Source organism: Urocitellus parryii, chromosome 10 (assembly GCF_045843805.1).
Source record: "Urocitellus parryii isolate mUroPar1 chromosome 10, mUroPar1.hap1, whole genome shotgun sequence".
Classification (NCBI taxonomy): Eukaryota; Metazoa; Chordata; class Mammalia; order Rodentia; family Sciuridae; genus Urocitellus; species Urocitellus parryii.
In genome coordinates this window covers 140,196,833-140,218,629 of record NC_135540.1, presented here as the reverse complement: position 1 = coordinate 140,218,629, position 21,797 = coordinate 140,196,833, and the positions used below count along the sequence as shown (strand labels likewise).

General features: G+C 57.5%; 1 protein-coding gene across 2 annotated transcripts in view; it reads right to left on the bottom strand.

Annotated features, from left to right (window-relative positions):
• Positions 1-528: 528 nt before the first annotated feature.
• The window catches only part of Stk32b (serine/threonine kinase 32B), a 257,345-nt gene continuing 236,076 nt past the window's right edge, over positions 529-21,797 (bottom strand). For both annotated transcript variants that reach the window (XM_026395321.2, XM_026395322.2), the window contains 5 exons: positions 18,059-18,175; positions 15,780-15,905; positions 11,613-11,744; positions 10,532-10,596; positions 529-667 (listed from right to left, as the gene is read on the bottom strand). In XM_026395321.2, coding sequence (XP_026251106.1) covers positions 529-667; positions 10,532-10,596; positions 11,613-11,744; positions 15,780-15,905; positions 18,059-18,175 — 579 coding nt within the window. The remainder of the gene's footprint in view (positions 668-10,531; positions 10,597-11,612; positions 11,745-15,779; positions 15,906-18,058; positions 18,176-21,797) is intronic.

The window sequence follows — 21,797 nt, the reverse complement described above, 5'->3', positions numbered from 1 at the left end:
CGTCGGGATTGCTCCAGGATTTGGGAGTAGAGTTGCCATAGGAGGGTAAACGCATCCAGCATTTATGCTGTCCTCAGGGATGCCGTCTTCCAGAGTGCCATCTGACAAGCCAGGATGGGCCCAACTGCCAGGTTGCAATGGTCTCATTGCTTTGGGGAATGGGAGTGCACTTCAAAGATGAGATTATACGTTGTGTGTATAGACAACTTTACAAACGCCTAAGGTCTTGCATGTCTGTTATCCAACTGGATTCTCACAATGACCTTGTGTCTGGAGGTGGGGCGGAGAGCTGTTTAACCCCTTTGGCAGATTCAGAAAACTGAGGCACAGAAGATGTGACTTGTCCAAGGTCACACAGCAAATCAGTGGGACGCAGGACCAGAACCCAGACTTTCCAGCTCTAAGTCCAGGTCTCTTTCTGCATCTGATGTTTTCAGGGTGAGATGGGGACCGCCTTAGCACAGAATGTGGCTCTGGGTGGGCAGGGCAGAGGCGCCTGTGGCCCACTGGGCATCTGCAGGTGGAAGCTTAGCTGCTGCAGCCCCGGGAGCAGGCGTGGGCCAGGATATTGTTGTTGCACCCGTCCTGGAGCTTGCTCTGGGTCTGACTCACAGCTCGGCCTTCCGTGTCCAACATCTGGCCGCCTGGTCCCTGCTGCCGCCTGAGCCTGCAAACAAGAACAGCGTGGAGCTGCATTAGTGTTGAGGAGCTGGGGTGCAGCCGCAGGTTCAGGGGAGGTACCTGGGCAAGCACAGCCTTGGGCCCGCCTTCCTGCGAGGGGGGCAGGGTGCTGTGCTCTGTGACCTTTGACCTGCTGAACGCACAGAGCCTCGGCTTCTCTGTCTTGGCTCCCCGTGAAGAATATAGAGACTGTAGAGAAATTCACCCAGTTCACAGCCAGCAAGGTGCTGGGTGAGCCCCCCCAGCATGGTTCAGGGTGTCCCTGCTGAATTCCTGCTGAGGTCCCCCGTCATGCCTGGGAGCGGGTACCCTGGCAAGCCAACAGCCACGATCCCCGTCTTCACAGGGCGTACTGTCTAAAGGGGGAGATGGTCACTGATCAAACAATCCCACAATAAATATCAAACAGTCAAACATGGACAGACAAAACACCCCGGGGTAATGTCAGGGACTGGATTCTGAACCCTGCATTTCTTAGCAGCTGGCCACCTGGCCATCGTCCGCGTAACTCAACATCCCTCCCTTTTGGATCTTCAAGTTCAGGTTCATCCTCTCCTATCCACAGCTGCCACTATCTGTGATTGGTGCCGGCCAGAGACAGAGTTGAGCCCTTCCTGGGGGCAGTGAGGGATTTTAGAATGTCCCTCAACACCCGCTACTTGGGTCACCTGGCTCAAGTTGTTGAGCTTCGTCTGAGCCTCAGTGTCCTCGTCTGAAGGTGGAGATTCTACTGGGGACTTGGCGGGAGGCTGGGGGTCGGAGAGCGTGTGCCAAGTGTCCTAATAGGGCTGGGAACGACACAGATGGCTCCTAGTTCTACCTTGTTGTTCTGGCTGAGAGCAGCCTGGCCGGACACTAGCGGGCTTCTGCCAGTCGGCCCAGAGCAGGCTGTCAGTCACCGCTGACCTCATGAAACTGATGTCAGCTTACGCAGCAAGTGTCTCTGTGTGCTTGTCACTTGCAGGGCACTGTCAGTGACCTCAGGACAAGTGCAGCACAGCCCATGCCTTGGGTGGCCACAGCTGTGCCTGTGAACGTGTGTGACAGTGTTGAGCACAGCCCATGCCTTGGGTGGCCACAGCTGTGCCTGTGAACGTGTGTGACAGTGTTGAGCAGAGCGTCTGTGACAGTGTAGGTATGGAGTGCGTCCTTTAGGTGACACAGAAGCACCAGGGGCAACACTGTCTCACAAGGCCGTGAGTTGTGGCTCCTGTCCCTTGCTCTGTCCCCACAAGGCCTGGGATGGGGGTCTGTTCCTCTGCCCCCGCAGCTCCCCAGGCAGGATGGCTGGCAAGTGGCCATGGCTAAGGCCCATCATCCTGAGGACAGGACCAGGCTGCGAGGCAGGGCCTCCTGGTCTGGCTTACAAGGTGATGCTGCAGAGTTCTCTGCACATGGACAAAGGAGCCCCATGGAGACGGTCTGTTAAGTGCCCAGCCCTGGGTTTGGGTGTTTTAGAATAGCAGGGCATGCCTACACAGCTCATGTGGAGGGCCAGCGTGGCCCCCTGCAGACACGAGCTTCAGTAGTTATTACAAGACAGAGTCGAGACAGTGACGTGGGTGCCCATGAGGGACAGGTGGGCTCTGAAATCTCGTGGGGCTCAGGAGAGACTTTCTGCAGGAGACAGCACTTGAGGTGGCCTTCAGGCACTAGATGGGCTTCTGCGATGGGACATTGTGGGTGAGTGAGGGGGGACATGAGGACTAAGGCTGGGAAAGTGAAAGCAAGGACCAGGCCCTCCTGAGAGCTCGGGGCTTCAACCATGGCCCATCCTCTGGGCCAGAGCTATCAGGAGGAGCAGCAGAGTCACTGAGAGCTGGGGAGGGGGCCAAGTGCAGGAGCTCAATGACAGGGGTCATGTCCTTGCAGCTCAGTCCCAGGCTCCTGTCTGAGCAAGAGACATAATCAAGAAAGATACCCCCCTGTTGTGGACCGGGAACGTCCCCAAAGGCTCATTCAACTCAAGACTTGGTCCCCTGAGCAGCAGTGTTCAGGGATGGGGTGTTGGGCGGTGATTGATCAGGAGGGCTCTGACCTCATCAGTGATTGACCCTTTGAAGGATCCGTGGCTCCGTGGATTACTGGGCCGTGGCTGTAACTGGGTGGTGGACCTGGCTGAGAGAGTGCGTCTGCCCCTTTCTCTTGCCCTCTGCCCCCAGCAGCTATGAGGTGTGCAGCTTGGCCCCACCATGGTCTTTTCCACGCTCTGAAGGAATTAGAAAAGCTCACGCTGCAAATGAGGATTTGTAAACCGGAGACAAAGGCCCAAATCCATCACCCTGCACCAAGTGCTCACTTAGAGGACGCCGCCTGCGGCCCAGGAATCTGACTCCGGAGGAAGTGGGGAGATTTTACACACACTACCAGTGGTGGCTCAGTTTCATTCATGCAAATTGGCTAGTTATCTCCACAATGACAGGAACATTTAATTTCTCAGGAAACTTATCAGGTTAATCGTCATCTTTGTGACCCTGTGGTGTTGGATGGAGGGGTGGAGGGAAGAGCAGAGTCCCGGCTCTGGCCAGGAGCTTGCCCTCTCCTCCAGCCTCTCTCCTCATCTGTACCCAGGGGACAACTGAGTCTCCTCTGAGGGTCAGCAAGGCCTCCTGACATGGCACCGATACTGTTTCCTGATGATGACCCCCGCCCCCAGCTGGGTCGTAGGCGTCATCCTGGATGGGCGTCAGGGCAGAAGCCCCTGAGGAGTGGTGGGTACTGATGGAACACGCAGGAGTGGCTAGGAGATCAGGACCAGGGTGGACAAAACAGGGCAGCAGGCTGAGGGGGGAGTCCAGCCCCCGGGATCACGGGGGGGGGGGCAGAGGGGTCCTGTTGTGGTGAGATCATGCAAGACGGTTCAGAGGTGGAAGGACTGGTCAGGAGAGCCGTGACCTAATCAGTGCATCGATTCCTGATGGGGATTAACGGGGTGGTAACTGTGGGCAGGTGGGTGTGGCTGGAGGGGGCCTCACCAGGGACCTGCCTTTGGGGTATACATTTCATCCCTCATGAGCGGACTCTCTCTGCTTCCTGGAGGCCAGTCCTGACCTGCCTTCCCCCACCACCTCTTCTGCCATGATGCTCTGCCTCACCTGTGGCCCAGAGCCATGGAGCCGGCCCTGCAGGGAAGGAGACCCTGGAACTGTGAGTCCCAGCTGAGCTCTGCCCTTCTGTGCTGTTCTCACCAGGTCTTTTGGTCACAGCAGTGAACAAGCTGATTAAAAGGCCCACAAGCCGGGAACCAGGGCGTGGACCCAGCACCCAGAACTGGGCTGCTGTCTGGTTCGGGTCCCTCTTCCACTGGGCAGAGCCACAGAGTGCCATCTGAGGTCTCACAGTCCCAGCATGGTGACCAGCCAGGGGCAAGTGCCCATCACAGTGTGCTGGAGGGATATGGGTGGGTAAAGGCTTTGGCGGCCAGCCTGCGCGTCACCCTCATGGCAGCAGGTGCCCAGGCTGGGGGGCTGTCTCAGCACCCCAGGGGAAGGGAGGTGGCTATGATTAACCCAAGTACCCAGGGTGTCCTGGCGGGACAGTGATTGGGTTGCCAAGCTGGCAGCCCTTGTGGACTTTGGACGGTGTGAGCTCATGTGCAGGGACTTCTGCCTTCGTGGCTGAAGGAGTCGGAACACGTCATTATTTTGTGTGTACGTGCGTACCCCTGGGCTTACACAAATGAAAACAGTGTTTGACGCAGTGCTTATTGAGTGGCAGTGTAAGTCTGCACGTAAAATCATTAGCAAACTCTCCTGCCATGCTCACGATCCCATGGGGCGAGGGGTCCAGTCGTTCCTCCTACAGGGCTCCTGGGCAGTACGTCTCCATGCCCTGCTATCGTTTGGGCCTGGAGTGACCCCCAAGGCTCATGTGTTGAAGGTTCGGTCCCCAGGGCAACAATGTCCAGAGAAAGGGCTTTGTGAGATGATTGGATCATGAAGGCTCTGACCCCCTCAGTGGGTTAATCCTGTTCATGGCTGAGTGTCTGTGGGAGGTAAGGGAACTGTAGGAGGGGGACTTAGTTGTGGGGAGTGGGTCCTTGGTAGCTCTATTTTGTCCCTGGACCCTTATCTCCACCTCCCTCCCTCTCTCCCTCTCTCTCTCTCTCTCTCTCTCTCTCTCTCTCTCTCTCTCTCTCTCCCTCTCTGCTTCCTGGCAAAGCAATGTAGCCAGCCGTCTGTGCCCCCACCTCCACGGTGATAGAAATGGGCCTCTCTAAGTAAATTCCACTTAGTGTTTCCTAAGGGGCTCCGAGGGGTACAACATCCTTCTAGTCCCTGATGAGATTTCTCTTCCTCAAGTAAACTCCATACAACTCGCTGTTTCCCTTGGAGGCTCCTCATTTACTGCGATGATCACCTGGTAGCAATTCTTATCTCATAAATTCAATGAGAGCCCTTGGCCAGAAGCTCTAGGATTCTGTCTGCTTTATCCGTGTTGCCTGAAGCAATGTGAATTTGAAGAAGCCTTTGCAGGAAGCCAGCTGAACTGTGGGTAGGGGTGTGAGGTGGCAGAGCAGGGTTTGGTCAGAGTCTCCCTCACTCTGCCCCTTTGCTAATGAGATCCACTCTGGAGAAAGGAAGGGGAGGCAGAGGTGGGTTCTGAGTAGCCAGGGCTGGTTCTGCTGGCGTCTACCCACCCAGGATCAGGAGGAACAGCACCCACCCAAGGGGGAGAAAGGGACCAGAAAGTGGATGAGAACTGGTTGTAGGTCACAGAGCTTTACAGAGGTGCCCTGGATTTGAATACAGGACCCTATGGTTCCTGTCTTCCCGGCTAAGCAGCCCTCCCCATGATCCTTCCTGGCTACTGTCACCAGCAGACTCCTCTAGACTCGGGTGAGGCTGAGCGGCTGTGTGTCTGCTGGGGTAAGGGTGGTACTTACTGGGTCCTCCTTGACACGGGGAGGACACAGGAAGGACCTCCACTGGGGGCTGATGAGTCGGTGGCCAATAGTTCCACTGGGCTGCTCCTCTTGGCATGTGGCAGGGTGACACTTCCCAGCTCCCCTGGGGTTGGGTGGGGCCATGTGACTGGTTGTGCCCGTGCGTGAGTTGCAGTGTGTATTGCTCCTGGGGGGTTGAGCATTTAACCAGCTGTGCCAGCCTCTCGGGCACCCTGCCCTGCTCCTGATGCCTGCCATGCTGCAGGTGCCCACGGGAGTGAGGAGAGGAGGTGACGGGAGCTGGCGGAGCAGCACCCCTGCTGAGCTCCACGAGGGAAAGGTGCAGGAAACAGAACTGAGGATGAGATGGTGTTGTATGGTGAGTGGAACCCAAAGCGACCTCCAGCGGGTCCCTCCTGATGTCAACACACACTTGCAAATCCAGGCGGCAAGGAGGATTAACTGTGGAGCAAGTGAAATTGATCTCAAGCCCAGGGCACGGCATTCGGCAGCTTTCAACACACTCAGGAATCATGGTGAGCTTTGTCCATGTCCTGTTCATTTTCTCTGTTTTATCTTTTATTGGCTGCAACGAACACGTCAGGATCAGCCAACCTCTTGAAACTGGGCTGCAATTTCCTCTGATTGAAACCTGAGTGAACCTGACACGGCCCTGATTTCCCATGCAATTTCTTGGTTTTGAGTTTTCACTGCACCATGAAGAGCCTGCGGACTGAACAGCCTAGTGGCCGCCTTCACTCCCACCTGAAGGGCTTCCTGCCAGTTGCAAGTCTCTGAGCTGATTGTCCCAGGCCACTTCCCCTCCTGTGGGTGCAGGTCTCAGGCCCAGCCTCCCTCCCCATCTGCACCTGGTTGGGAGAACATCCCCGGGGCTCATCTGAGGTTCCCAGCCATCATTCAAGTCAGAATCGTGTTTTTATCAGTTTCACTCCCTGAGAAACAGGAATTAAATACCCACGGGTAGACCTGGGGGGAGGATGGAAGGAGGAAGGGGCTGCAGTTGCCTCCTGAGGCCCAGCTCACTGGAGGTGGCGCTACCTCTGCATCCTCACCCAGACACCAAGGTTCTGGGCCGCCCTGTTTAGCCCCAGATCAGGAGGAGCCTCCGTGGGCCAGCCTTGAATTCAGAAACCTTTTTACGTTCTGAATTTTATGTTCACTGTGTCCCGGCAACGGACGGGGTTTGAGAGGCTTGTGCCAAGAGCTTTCCCCACTTCACAAGCCAATTTGCAAAACACAAAGAATTGGGTCTCCCTTTCTCACTGTTGAGGCTGGTGATGAGATCAAAGAAATGTCAATACACTTTGCAAATGGCACAGACCTTTGTGGAGTCTAGGACTCATTGATACCAGCCCATCTTGCTGGCACAGAAGGGGAACCTGAGGCTCAGAGAGGCTTGGGACCTCACCAGGTCACAGCACCCTGAGAAGCAAGACCAGGGTCTGCCCCAGTCCATCAGGTTCCCAAGCCCAAGAGGAGTCCCACTCCTCAATCATCCTACCACGATCGGTGCAACCCACAGCCAAGAACTGACCACAGGAGATGGCAGACTTCAGGAGTGGCAAGATTGAGAAGCCCAGGATTAAAGGACACAACCTAAAACCATAAAATCACATAAGGATGCCGATTGCTGTTGCTATCAATAGAATTAAGTGTGTTAAATGCAGAATTTTAAGGTGTAATAATATTCTTGTGGGTTCCAGAGGCAGCTTTAGGGTGATTTTAAATCTGCCGTTTCCTTAGGAGTAAGAAGGACAGAAACTTTGGCTACCTACACCCCCTTTTCTTATTCTGAGAAACTCTGTCAAATGCTGCTGAACAAACCTCTTGGAAAAGTCATTCCTGCTCAGATCCTTGGCTAAAAAGAAGGGGACAAGCCCCACTGTGCATTTCTCAAAATGAAGGAGCTTAGCAGGTCCCTGGAAGCAAGTGCTCCACCTGGCTTACGGCCCTTTGCTGGTTGAGACCAGTAGCCAATAATAAGCTGCTTTTGCAGGACACTGGGCAGAACTGATTTTAATTTTGCTCTCTGTCTAGAAACTAAGGTCCAGAGAGGGTAGGCCCAGGACACTTCCTGTGTCCCTGCAGCAGGCGCTGGTGACTGTGCCCTGGCAGCCTGCAAGGCTTGGTATTGCTCTGCCCATAGGCTGCAGGCATCCTGAGGACCCGGGTCACTTCTGTGTCTTCAGGGACCAGTCTAGGATTATAGTGTGACTGTCAAGTGACTGAATGCGTCTCCTGCAGGGGCCGGTGTGGTGATGGTCTGCCCCAGGGCCCCGGCCCTCAGGGGTTATGCAGATGGCGGCTTCTTCACTGTGGCGGGAGCTGCAGGGACCTTCTCTTTGCCAAGAGCCTTTTCCAGCCGAGGAAGCATGCAGACCCGCACCATGCAGGAGACAGCAAGTCACACAAAGTAAGCCCACTAGTGTCCTTCGGCCAGGGAGGGAGGGCCAGGCGTTGGATACTCTGGAGTAGGGGACAAGGGCTGGGAGGGTCTGCAGTGTTAGGAGATCCTATGACTCAACTTAGCACCAAACAGAAGCTGCGCAGTTGGGCACAGTGCTGTCCGCAGACAAGGCTCAGGTGTCAGAATGAACAGAACATGTTCAAAAGAAGGTCCAGGCCTCCTCTGTCCACTTCTGGTTCAGAAGGTGTGGACCAGGGTGCTGTGTTAGGGGCAGGACACCATCAACTAGGGGCTTAAAGCGGTCAAAAGCTCTTCCAGAGCTCCGGAGGCCAGAGACAGACACCAGGGTGCAGTGGGGTGGCTCCCGCAGGGAGGGCTGCGAGGGAGAGCCTGGTCCTGCTTCTCCAGCTGCTGGTGGCTGCTGGCCTCTGGGCTGCAGACCCACCACTCAGTCCCCGCCTTCCTCCCCACATGGCCTTCTCATGGGTCTGCGTCTCTTCTCCTATTAGGACAGCAGCCATGTTGGACTCAGGGCCCTTCCTACTCCACAAGAGCTTCATCCTAACTCATTACATCTGCTATGACCCTATTTCCAACAAGGCCACATTCTCTGGTCCTGGGGCTTAGGACTTCAACACATCTCTTTTGGGGTACACAATGCAACCCATACCAGCTGCACAACTATAAGGCCACCCCAGATGATTCTGACAGGGGCTCCTGGGCCCATGGTGCCCTCCACAGAAGAGGCCCGCACCTGCTGCACGTGGGCAGAGGCAGTCTGTGGAGGCCAATGGCCAGGTCTGCAGAGAAAGAAAGGAGATTGACCCACAGGGCCCAGGCTCGGTCCACAAGCCAGGCTCCGGGCTCAGCATGCCCGGATATGTCCTCCCACACGGCACATGGGGGATGTTGGGAAGAAGGGCCTTGGTTTAATTTTTCAGATACTTAAGTGCCAACACAGCAGGTGCTCAAACAAGGGATTGAGAGAGAAGAGGAGGACACATGGTCCCACGTTTTCCTTGGTTTCAGGCAGCTTGTGCATCATGATCCACTTTTTTATAGTGGAGAAACTGGGGCAGGGCATGCTGCGGGGGAGGGGATGTGTCTCCCATGGGATGAGGCAGGATGGGATCTGCCAGGGATGGGGCTCGAGATGCTTGGGCAGCATCTTGAGGGGTCAAGGCCGGGCCCTCCCACCTGAGTACCTTCATACTGCAGGTGAGCAGAGGCACCCCTGCCCTGGCAGCCGCCCAGGGAACAGCCAGATATGCAGCGAGGCGGACACAGGAGCAGGACGGCAGTCCCGACTCACCCGTGCCCTCTGGCCACCTCATCCATGCTGCCTGTGTGTGCCAAGGCCGTTCCCGACGCCCCTCTGTTTGGAAAATGACTCCTACTCTCTTCCTTGACTGTGCCAGAACCTGCAGTCAGTGCCAGCCTCACTGCAGAGCCATGACTGCAAGTCTCCAAGGGCCGCTCGGCACACCGGGCAAGTCTACGTTTTCCTAATCGATTTCCCTCTCCACTCGGGGGGAGCATTGAATTGGGTGAAGCTAAAAGCAGCCAGACTCAACCCCTAAGTGACCCCTGGGGAGGAGCCCATTCCCATTTGCTTTCAGAGGGACACACTGTGGAATCCAAACTGAAGCATCTCTGGGACACAGAGAAATGTGAAATGTGTTGCTGCCGGCTCAGGCTCTGCTCTGTTCCGCCTTCGCGGGCTCCCATTGCCAGCCGGGCACTCTAGGTGCAGCTGGGTCATTCAGAGCAGATGCCTGACCCAGGAGGCTGCCTGAGCCTGCGGTCACAGACGGTTTCTGAGCTCAAGCTCCTGGTCCCAGTTGTCTAGGGCTGGGGAAGGGCTGGGAGCCTGCAGCAGCCTGGACTGCCCAGGATCTGCAATGGCCCATCACTACGCATGGTGTCAGCTCCCCTTCTGCAGCCCTCACTGGGAGCAGACCCTGCCCTGCCCTGTCCTTCACCTCCCTGCCCCCTTTGGGAACTCAAGCGCCTGCCCATCGGCAGGTCCCCACCTGCCCTGCAGCCTCCCTTCTCTGTGGCTTGTCCTGCACCTCACCTGGATGTCTTTCCCCTCTGCCTTGCTCAGGACTCAGGTGGGCACAGTCCCTCCAGAAGCTTCCCTGATCCCCAGGCTGGGCCGGCACCTGTGGTGGAAGCCACAGCCCAGGGCTGCCTTTCCTGTCGAGTGACCCCTGTGCTGCTGTCATCTGTTGAAAATGGATGGACCCTCCTGGAGGGGAGGGGACGCCACTGAGCTCTGTCTGTCAGCCCTGGGCCTGGGACAGTTGGGTCCCACGGGGTGTCCCTCCCATGCCTCTGCTCTGACAAACCGGCCTCTGGCATTTGTGCCCCCAGATCTTAATTCCAGCTGGGCCCAAGTCTGCATCCTCCACCTCCTTGGCTGACCAGCTCCTGGGGGACATGCCCGGGGCCTCAGGGCAGCCTTCACTGACCGTGGTTCTCCCAGGAGGGTGTGGCCGAGCTGAAAGGCTCTGCCGGGCTCAGTGTGGACTTACTTCTCTCTGTTGAATATGATGAATTCCTTCCGCACTGTCTCCAAACACTGCTGCAGGTGTCCGTTCTGTCAGAGAGCACAGGGAGGTGACTGAGCAGTGGAGCACTGTCCAGGGACACGCGGCAAGGGACACAAAGGAAGGAACAGGAGCTTCAGGTCTGGCCATGCGGGGCCCAGCCCAGCACCTGGGGAGGTGTGGACTGAGTGGGCGGCTGCTTCTGAGGGGGGATGGCAGACAAGGGTTTTTCTCAGTTTTAAGCTTCACATCCCCTCAAATGCCATGTTACAGGACGATGGAGTGAAGGTCCCCAGCTTGGCTTCCCAAGCCTGTGGGTGTTCACTGGGCCTACGTGAGAGGAGCATGGGGGAGAAGAAGTACAAGACGCGGTGCAAGGAGCTGGGGCCAGGAGAATCCTAGGGCTCCCCCAGGAGCAGGTGCCAGGACCCCCCACACCACAGATGCTCGCTGACACTGTCCCAGAGGCCCCCAAAGCCACACACTGATGCAGCTGGCGTGGGAAGCACGCTCCCCTCTTGTGCTCCTTGCGCTCGCAGGGCAGGGGGCTCTGTCTCTGCAACACACAGAGCTGCTCAGGGCTGAGGGCCCCGAGACTTCAGAGGTGATGAAGGTGTTTATTTTCTTTTAAAATCACAGGAAAACAAGGAACCTTGGCATCACAGACTATATTCATCTTGATATCAAACCAAAATTTTTATAGGGAAGGGGCTGTTGAGGGTCAAAATGCATCCCACCAAATAGGCTCAAGTCCTGAGCCCTGGTACGGGTGCCCGTGGCCTCTCTGAAACGGGATCTTGCTGGTGTGATGGAGTTTGTGACCGAGAGTGGGTTAGGGTGGGTCCTACAGCCAGTGACTGGTGTCCTTCTGTGAGAGCCACGTGGAGACACAGGGACACAGAAAGAAGGGGAGGTGAGGATGGAGGAGGGGTCCCCACGGCTGCAGGGCAGGGACACGGGATATCCAGCTGCTTAAGCTTGGAAGGGCAGGAGGCCCGCCCTGCCCCTTGGCTGCGCCTCGCTCTGCACTCTCCCCCAGCCCTGGGGACACTCCTGAAGCACTCACCAGGGGGCAGCTGTCCTTGGTGCCATCTTTGGACCTGTGCTTTGCCAACCTCTTCTTCTTTTTGTGAAGGGGCTTGGATTCTAGAATCATCTCTTCAAGTTCAAACGTGGGGTCACAGTTCAACCTCCCTTTCTGAAGCGGGAAGAAAACAGGTCACCAGGCTGCGCTGTGACGGGCGCTCCCACCCTGTTCTCTCAGGAGCCATGTCAGACACCCTCTTCCCGGGATGAAGGGGACACTTCAGCCCCTCGCTGTCCCATTAGCCTTCCTAATTCACCCTGTGCATGGTTTTCATGAGAGTGAGCGCAGTTTTCCAATCTGATTTTCTCCACTGGTTAATTCATCACATTCACCTTCTCATGTTATTTTTATCTTTTTCTAGAAATGCATTAATTATATAAGTATTAGAAATCACCTTATAATCATTATGATAGTTTTAATTATTTCATTTAAAATGCCATCCATGATTGACATCTGCCCAGCTCCCTGTCCTGGTTGCCTGTCTCCGACACTGGAGCCCTCGAGCCCTGACTTGCAGGCCTCAGATCCATTTCCCTAGAAGTCATTCTCTGTCCTAAGACCCATCCTGGGTGACTGGCTCAGGTGCCAGTCCCTCTAGCCATGTGGCCCAGGGGCTATGACATCTGCAGCCCCAGAGTCACGTAGGGAAGACCCCAGAGCTGCTGCTTTTTGACTTTGAACGGGTTTCACCCCTGCCCGGGGACTCCGCGCCGCGCCTGTAGTTGGACAGCCAGCCCTCCCTTGGGTGCTGGGCAGTCGCCTCCAGGAAGGACTTGAGGTGGGCCAGGCATGGAGCCAGTCCTCCCTGCATGGGTGTCCCTGGACTGTTAGGACCCAGGCTGCCGTGACCGGGCCAACAGGAGCGAGGCCAGCACAGCCCCAGGGGCTGCCCGCCTGGCCTCGCTGGGTGACTGGGAAGACCCGACGCCTCGGCCTCTACCTCTACCCGCGTGAACTGTGGAGCTCAGAGGCTGCCCGGGGCTCACTGAGATGGCGCTTGCCAAGCTTCCAGCAGAGCAGCTGCCTGACCGTCAATGACCGCCCTCCTGCTGCTTCTCAGGCCCCCTGCACCTCCCCTGGGTCCCAGCTCACTAGCCGGGTCGCCCACCTGCCATCCAGGCTGCCTCACTGGCTTGGTGCCCTCAGGGCCCGGGTGGTGGCCTGAAAGCAGGAGGCGGAAGGGCCTTTGCAGACAGACTGGGGCAAGTGCTGGCCCTGCCCCCTCTCTGAAGGTCACTGACCCCTTCTGGGCTGAAGAATGAGGGAGGTAATGCGGGCCTTATGCGTCTGCCTGAGAGGCCCAGACAAGCTCTTGGGCCCTGCACTCGACCGTCCTTGTTATTGTCAGCTTCTTTCTCAGTCCCATGAACCTTTCCATGGGACTGCAGTGAGACCCTGTGGATCCCCCAGTGCTGGGGGCTCCCTTCCGCTCGGGGCCTGGGGCTCCCTCCATCGTCACCAACTTCTGGCACATGCTGAGCCCCTGTCCCTGATTGCACGCACCCGTCCTCCTGCACGCGCCCTCTCCCAGGGAGCAGCTTCACTTGGGCCCGCTCTCCCCTGGCCTGTTTGTCTGCTGTCCTGCCGTTCACACATCCACACCTGTGCAGCCCAGGACTTACCCTCACCCAGATCACCTCTGGGATGCACTGCCCAGGTGGCGTGAGGCTTCCTGAACACAGGCAAAGCTTGGAACAAGGCCTGGCACAGAGGACATGTCAGTCGCTGCATCACCCACTCGTTCACCCTCAGGACATGCACACACAAGGCCTTCTAGGGCCTTCTAGTGCACCTGTTGCTCTGCGTCTCTCAGACAGAAGCCAGCCAACACTGCGCTCTCAGGGGACCCTGGGCACACTGCAACAGCATGGCCCCGGGCACCTGTTCAGTGTGTGTGACCGTGTGTATGTGAGTGTGTATGGGTGTGAGTGACTGTGTACAAAAATGTGTGTGACTGCAAGCAAGTGTGTCCGAGTGTGTGTGAGTGTGTATGGGTGAGTGTGAATTTGTGTGTGACTGCATGACGTATGTGAGTGTGCAAGAGTGTGTGAGCATGAGTGCATGTGAGTACGTGTGAGCGTGTGTATGAGTGGGTGTGTATAAGCGTGTGTGTTCCTGTGCATGAGTGTAAGTGTGTTAGAGTGTGAGTGTGCATGGGTGTGAGTGTGTGTGTGAATATATGTGAGGGTGCGTCGGGAGGAACTGGAGCAGTGGCAGGTGAGGGGTGGCAGAGGCAGGTCCCTCCCCACAACGGCTCACCTGCCAGATGTGGCAATGCTACACATTGTCCCCAAGCACCCTCAGGGCTTCCCAGCACACATCCCCAGGGTCTTGGACGTGGCCAGGAGAACAATTAGCTGGTCAACAGGGCTGGCCATGCAGGGCTGCCTCGGTACTTGGGCTTCAGCAACGTGGCCCTGGGAGGTGCCAGCGAGTTTCTCTGGAGTTTCCAGGACACATCCCTGAAGGAAGCCAGTGAGGGAGCTGAGGTGGCCTCCAGGGGTCTCGGGGTCACCCAGCAATGGCGCTGACGGTCTTTCCTGAGGGCTTGCACTGCTAACCCCATGTGACCCTGCAGCAGCCTTGTGGCTTTACTGGCCCAGCCTCCAGGAGGGGTCCCCGTGACAGACGGGAGCAGGCTGCAGAGCACCCGGTCACAGAGATGGCAAAGCCAGCCGAACCTGTGTAGCCAGTGTGCCAGGAGCCCCGATGTCAGGGTCAGCTTTGTCCCCAGGGGTACTCGGTGGTGCTGGGGACACTTGGCCATCACAGTAGCAGCTGCCCCTGTCAACTGGTAGGCAGAAGCAGGGGAGCTGCTGAGCGTCCCCCAGGGCAGCCCCACAGAGTTGGCCCAGGCTGAGCCTGACTGTGCCGTACTGAGGTGCCCACCTGGTGTCTAGCACAGGACAGGCTAGTGCAGGTGCTGGGGATTCAGAGCAGGTGACAACGGCACTGTGGTACCTGCTCTGACTGGCCAGTGGGACTTGGTGGAAAATGGAATTTGTTCTCACTGACCAGTGGGCCATCGCCTCTGGAAGCACAGACATTGTCACATCACATGCAGACACACTCACACACACACTCAGACATGTTCACACAGACACAGACGCAGACACAGAGTGAACCAAGCAACACCTGAACTTTCCCAGGAAGAACGGTGGGGCAGGACCTGCAAACCACCCCGCGTTAGCCTGTCCTGGCCCAGCCGAGGGGCGGGGGGCCAGGGAGCCCTCAGGCTGCCCTGGGGCCTGGGGAAGGGCTGGCCTGCTTAAGGACAAGCAGTTGGCAAGGCAGGGGCGGGACACCTGCTTGTTGGGAGAAGGCAGAGGCCCAGCCGGGCTTTGCCCTCCAGGCTCCCTCTGGAACGCTGGGCAGGCGTGGAGGAGCCGACTCCCGAAACCTGAGCCTACGTGCAACACGTCTGTGCGAAGGGACCTGGAAGCCCTGGACTCGGGAAACTGATTTGGAGAAACATCCCGCGTTGTCATTACCCTATCATCATCATTGTTGTCTGGCTATTTTGCAGTGCTAGGGATCGAATGGGAGACATTAGGGGCAAACCTCCCTGGCATGGCGGGCATCCCCCGGCACGGCGGGCATCCCCTCAGTTCACTTCCGGTCACTTTCCCTGTGGTTTTATTCTGCTGCAGCTATAAAATCTTTGAACTGCTCTTTGAAACCTGGGCTTTCTGCCACCTCCAGGTGCGTCATCCTGGTGGCCCCTCGGCCTGGGAATCTCAGGACCTCCGTGTGCCTGGCTCCTCTTTCATTCAGCTCTCTGCCAAGCGCCCCCGCCTCCTCGCCTCCCCTGCCACCTCTCCCCTCCTGGCCTTGGTGTGTTTTGCAGGCTCACGGGTGGGCAGGCCCCTGTCTCTCTTCCCGTACGAGGCAGTCCACGCAGGCAGGACAGCAGACCGGCCGCTCCCCCACTGCCTGCCTGCACCCCTGTGGTATGTGAGGAAAGAGGCTCAGCAGACCTTGAACTCCAGGCTCAAGTCCACCCCGAATCCCAGCGAAATGTGAGCCCATTGGTGCTCCAGTGGCCTTGGCCAGCAGAGGGCTCACTGGCCAGCTGCAGGGGTCATGCTGAGTGCCACAGTGGGGACCTCTGAGGGGAAGTGTGACGTCAACGGGACCCCCACTCACATTGGGTACAAAGCCGGGTGTCAGCGCCTTCTCGAACACTGCATCCCAGTTCATGTCAGCCAGGTAGGGTGCGCTCTGAACGTCACCAAGGCTGGACAGGCGGCTCTCGGGGTCCTTGGTCAGGAGCTGTGGTCAGAGGGCAAATGTGCTTCCTTGAACTGTGTGTCCATGGAGGCGAGCAAGGACTCAGAGGGTGGGGGTGTCACCCGGGAACCATCAAGCACGAGGTCTCCGGCTTGTCATGCCCATCAGCGTCCTGCCCTGTCTGGACTGCAGTGGAAGCACCAGCTACACGCCCCTCCCATAGCCAGGGAGGACAGCCAGGCCAGGCAGCTTCTGCAGGTCGTGGGCCAGGGGCTGTGGGCCAGGGGCTGTGGGCCGGGGGCTGTGGGGCAGGCCTAGATTCCTAGCCTCCATGTTCCTTTCTGGGACTAAATGCGCACAGGCCTCCTCTCCCGGATGCCTGTGGACTTCCCGTCAGAGACAAGGAGGGCACCAGCCTTGACCTAGGACTTCAACCTGGTAAAGGAAGGTGCAATTCTCCCTGGATACCTACGAGGTGACCCAAGGGGGTGGCCCTGCATTCGGCCAAGGGGACTGTTTTTAGCTTCTCTTCAGATGACTTTCTGCTAGTAAGGGACAGGCAGCTCAGAGGCTCCCCCGCAGCTCCAGGAGGGGCTTTCCAAGTGCGCTGGGTCACAGGTACACGGGGCACAGGGCTAGAGGTGAAAGAGCAGGGGCCCTATCCCTGGGGTGCCACCGAAGGGCCAGGTGGCCTCAGTGAGGTGCTCACGCTCTGCACCTGTTTCCTCGTCAAAGCAGGAGAACGTGGCAGACCCTCCACGCCAGTCCCTCCACGCCAGTCCCTCCACGCCAGTCCCTCCACGCCAGTCCCTCCATGCCAGCTGAAGGTCAGGGTGAGACCCCATGCTTGGCCAGGACCTGGCATGTGTCTGGGGAGCTGTCTGCAGGTGGGAGCCAGAAGTCGGACCCCTCCCCACACCACCAGTTCACTGCCATTTGTCACCTGTCATTGCAGAAGTGTCCCAGCTATGGCTGCTGGGTAGGCTGCTGCCACACCACCTGAAGCCACCTGGCGGGGGTTGTATCTGCTGGTCACAGTGGCTCTGTTTAGGGGCTGTCCCCAGAGGACGGGTATAGGTTTAAGCAGGCTCCATCTCAGAGCTCTCTGGAGTCCACCGTCTAGAGCAGCTGTTCTAGAGCATGCCAGTGGACGCTTCCGGGGCCAGAGATTCTGCCTCGGGGGGTGGGTAGGGAGGGTGGGTTCTGGCAGCGGGGGGACTTCTGGATGCTTCTGGTGATCAGTGAGGGTTGGGAACCACTGGCACTGGGACCAGGTGGGGGTTGCCTTTAAGATACCATTAACTGATTGGAAATTCACAGGCCACACGGCTGCCCCAGGACTGAGGCAGGAGCGAGGAGGACTCGGGCTCTAGACCTCCCTCCCTCTGCCTTTAGCAGCCCCATGGCGTCCACTGAACAGCTGTGCTCTCCCTCGCTCTCTCGCCTTTCCTCTCTCAGGTATGGGGACGGCAGCCAGCCCTGACCACAGGGGTCGTAGGGATGAAACGGGAGCCGTGGTCCTCAACCCAGGCCCTCAGCCCACACTGCTGTGCTTCTCGTGGCTGTGCCGACCACGCGCAGGACTTGAGATGCCATGGAGGACCACGGAGTCGACAGTCAGAGTGAGAGCCCTGGACGGCAGCTCCCGTGGGCTCAGGTTGCGTAGTTAGAAGATGGCTTATTCTCACAAGGAGGGAACCCAGGTCTCCTGGCTGTGCCAAGCTAGAGCCGGCCTCAGAGCCATGGGGAGTGGGTCAAGACAGTCAGCGGGGGCCCCCGCAGGAGCTCTGGGGTAGAGCCAGAAGGTGTGCATTTCTCACAGGCCCCCAGATGGCAGGTGGTGCTGGGCCAGGCCTTGCACCAGGGGACAGCCTCTTCCACTACAGCAGCAGTCCCTGCCCCACGTCAGGAGATGCCCAGTGGCTAACAGCTCCGTGGGCTAAGAGCCAGATGCATCCAGCATTGGTATTTATCAGGAGCTTGTAGAGGAGTGAAAGGAGCCTGTGGCTTGCTGTCATGGGCTCCACCGTCTGTGGCTTTGTGATCTGTGTGTCCTCATGGGGTGGCTCGTGCCTGGGTATCAGAGCCCAGCTGGGTGTGGACTCCGTGGTCCTGCATTGGGGTCTGCACTCCTCCACCTGCGGGCACACCTGTGTCTGCCCTAGATGACCGCAGGTGGGGCTGCCCTCCCTTACCTTCTTGAGCAGGGCCACCATGCCCTTGCACCACGTGGAAGAGTAGTGGACACGCTCCACCTTGAACATGCTGAGGATCTCATCAATGGGCGTGGCTGAGTGGATCTCATATGGCCTCTGAAACCAAAGGACAACAGCCAGGTCAGAGAGAGCCCTGGACGGCAGCACCCATGGGCTCAGATGGCGTAGTTAGAAGATGGCTTATTCTCTCTTTCAGGCAATGGTGGGTGTTCATCTTTCATGGTGGGGCAGGTGGCCTGGACATGGACTGGCCCAGGGGGCAGTGTTGGAACCCAGCAGGTGGGTTGTGGCTACAGTAGGTCAGTGACTCTCTGAGGTCACCCAGCCCATAAGTGTCAGGTGCAGAACTCACACCTGGCAGCCTGGCCATAGTGCCTGCTCTGGTCATGGGCTCCTGTGTGGACTCCCACCACCCATCTGGCACCCAGGGACACCTCCAGTCACAGCTCCCACCCACTGGTGGGCCCCAGTCACCAGCTTTATGTCCTGGTTGAGTGGGAAACGGTCATTCTTTGGGTCTGGTTGACTTAGGGGTGGAGGAGGCTGGACTTCTTCCACCTGACAGTGACCTGCCATCCTCTCCCGTGTGAGGATGTGCAAGCTCTGCTCTCTGCGAGGTGTACCATGATGCTACCTGCTTTCCGAGCCGGGCCACCAGCAGCGTCTGGCTGAGCTTGGGAAGCCTTTCTCGGCCGTGACCATGGAGACGCAGCTGCCGGAGCATGAGTCCTCTCCTTGCCCTGAAGGACGGCTCTCGCAGAGCCCCTTCGTCCTCCCCGTGGCTCTGTGGTCCACCTGGTTCCAGGTCTGCACTGTGAGTGACTCAGGGCTAGAGAAGCAAAGGCTGCTGCAGGACCAAGCTGGTCCTGGAGACGTTTTTCAGAGTGAGTTCTAATTAATCCATGTGGACCTGGATGTCTAGGGTGGAATTGCTGCATTCCTATTGGTGGTAAGATGACCGCTAGCTCCTCCAGGAAGCTGAGGGCTCCTTGAAGTAGGGGGGGGGTCTATTATGGTCTTCCCTGTTCTTGGAGCCCTGAGTCACATCTGCCATTGAGCAGGGTCCTGGAGCATGAGGGCGAGGGTGCTGCATCAGGCCGTCTGCAGGAGGTGAGGGGCCACTGGCCATGAGCCAGGCAGCACCTGGGATCACAGTCACCTGCTCCGGCTGCCAGGCCTTCAATTCCACAGGGCTGGTGGTTGACCGGGAGCTGTCCATTCTGTTCCATAACTCTCAGAGCAAATCCTAAACCTGTGGGCTCTCTTGACGGCTGGTGAACTCGACACGCTAACCTTCTGCAAATATGTCCTTGCTTTCAGTGGCCTGTTCCCATCTGCAGGGGCCGCCTGCTGCTGCACTTGCAGGACGTGGTGTCCTTCACCAGCAATGATGACCACATCAGAAAGAGCAAAAGCCACCTCAACTGAGGGTGCTCATCATGGTTGGGATCGGTCTGGTTCCCTCTAGAAGTGGAGGGAATTGCAGGGTGACAGAGAAGGTAGCTCTGTTCGTGCGACCAACACTCTGTATCCTCCTGAGTTAGTGACCATGAGTGTGGCTATTTTACAGAACACAAATCAGGGGCTCCACTTCCCAGAGCTGGGCACTGAGCTTAAAGCCCAGGCAGGTGACCCACTGAGACATGGCCACAAGCACTGCTGTTCTAGGTGGAATTGTTACCCCCTGCCCCCGCAAAGAAATCTCAGGGTTTGAAGTTCGAGCCTCCAAGACCTCAGAGTACAACCTTGTGTGAAGATCAAGTTGACATGGGGTCATTAGAGTGGGCCCTGACCCAATACCACTAGTGCCCTTATAAGAAGGGAAACTGGGGCACTAAGAGAGGGGCACACAGGGAAAAGAAGAGGGAGGAGACAGCTGACCACAAGCCCAGGAGAAAGGCCCGGAACACACCCTGCCCTCACGGCCTGCAGGAGGAGCCGGCCCTGCCAGCACTTTGGCCTTGGACGTCCAGCCTCCAAAGCTGTGAGATGATGAAGGCCTGATGCCTAAGCCCTAGGTTGTGCAGCTTTGTTCTGCAGCCACAAAAGCAAATGAGACTCCCACCGTCCTCCAGCGAGTTCTGACGGAGGGGTCTGACTCTCCCTCCCTCCTGTGCTGTGTGCTGACGGGCCCATCCTGCTGGGACTGCTGGGGTGGGTAGTGGGGTGGTGACGGTGCTGGTGCACGACAGACAGGCAGCAGAGCCATCTGGTGTGGACGGAGGGCTGCGAGGAACCTGGGGGCTCCTGTGAGTGCAGGGGCAGGGGGTGCTTCTAAGTCCAGCGGGGTGAAAGGGTAGAGCTCGGGACCACCACCTGGACAGGGCCAAGGGCTGGGAGCTGGGCTTCTGGGCTGCTCAGGGTCACTTCTCACCTTTTTCTTCTCAATAAACTATCACCCACCAGGTGCCAGCCCACCCTGGGAACCCAGCTGCTGAGAGCACGAGGACCCTGGAGACCACGTGGTCTCACCTCCAACTCCATTTTGAGGATTGAGGTTCAGAGATGGAAAGAGCTTCCCAGGGCTCAGATGATTCCCTCTTCCTGCTCTACCTGTAATGCCCCGACCCCCAGCTGCAAATCCAAGCACCCAGGGAGAGAACCCCCCGAAACAAATGAGAAGCCTCTTGTGGTTGCCACGTCGTCTCTGTTTCCTTCTGGCCTGCTCCAGGCACTGCTCAATCCTGCTGTCCCACCCACCTCCGAGGGAGCTGCCCTCTCTGTCACCCTGCAATTCCCTCCACTTCTAGAGGGAACCCGACGGATCCCAACCATGATGAGCAGGACCACAGCACACCTCCAGGCCAATGTGTCAGTGCTTTCAGAAGCACAGAGGCCTGCGACGGAGGCAGCCAAGACTTTAGGCTGAGGTTTGGCCCGCGTCTGTCTGAGTGGGTGTAGGGAACCAGGTCCTCTGACTAGAATACCGGGAAATACTCAGATCAATATTCTGTCTGCTGGAGAAGAGTTCTACTGATGCTTAGTTCTCACTCACTGGCCTGAGGTCACGTTGACCCAGAAAGCCAGTTGGTATTTATACAGTAAAGTAATTGCGTGCACTGCTGGTAAAGCGATTTTAGCAGCAGGACACTGTATCTACTCATTATGGAGTGCAGGTGTCTCTATTCCAAGAAACTCAGTTTACAAAAAAAAAAATGTCAATTTAGAAGACAGAGAGGGAATAAAGAGGAAAAGAATTGCCAGAGACCTATTATTTTACCTGCTAGAGCCAAGCTGGGCTTTGGAGACCATCTAATTGAATGCTCTTGCCCCAGAATTCCACTACAGAACAAGAAGAGTTGGTCAGGCACCTTAAATCTCCAAAGCCTGACGCACGCTTTCCCCCTGGAGCTGTCCAGCCACCTCTGCCGGGTCCTGGAGTCCAGGAAACTCAGGAACAGGGAAGTCCCTGAAGGATTCCAGAAGCCCTACTTTCCTGTGGAAGGAGGGCAGAGGCCTTTGCCTCCCGGACTCCTGATTCAGGGAAAGTAGCTGTGAGCCTTACTAAGTAAGGGACAGTCAGTGCCCAACCCAAGGGCCACCTCGACCCTCCCTCAGGTGGAGCCGCCCACCAGGTGTGCTCCTGGTGGTTCTCAGTTCTGCACCCCAACCTCTAGGGGGAGCTCCAGAGTCTCCTCTAGTCACTGCCTCTGCTCATGCCCAGTTTCTCCATCTGCCTGTCCCCTAGGAGTCCCCAGGATAAGCGCTAAGGTCAAAG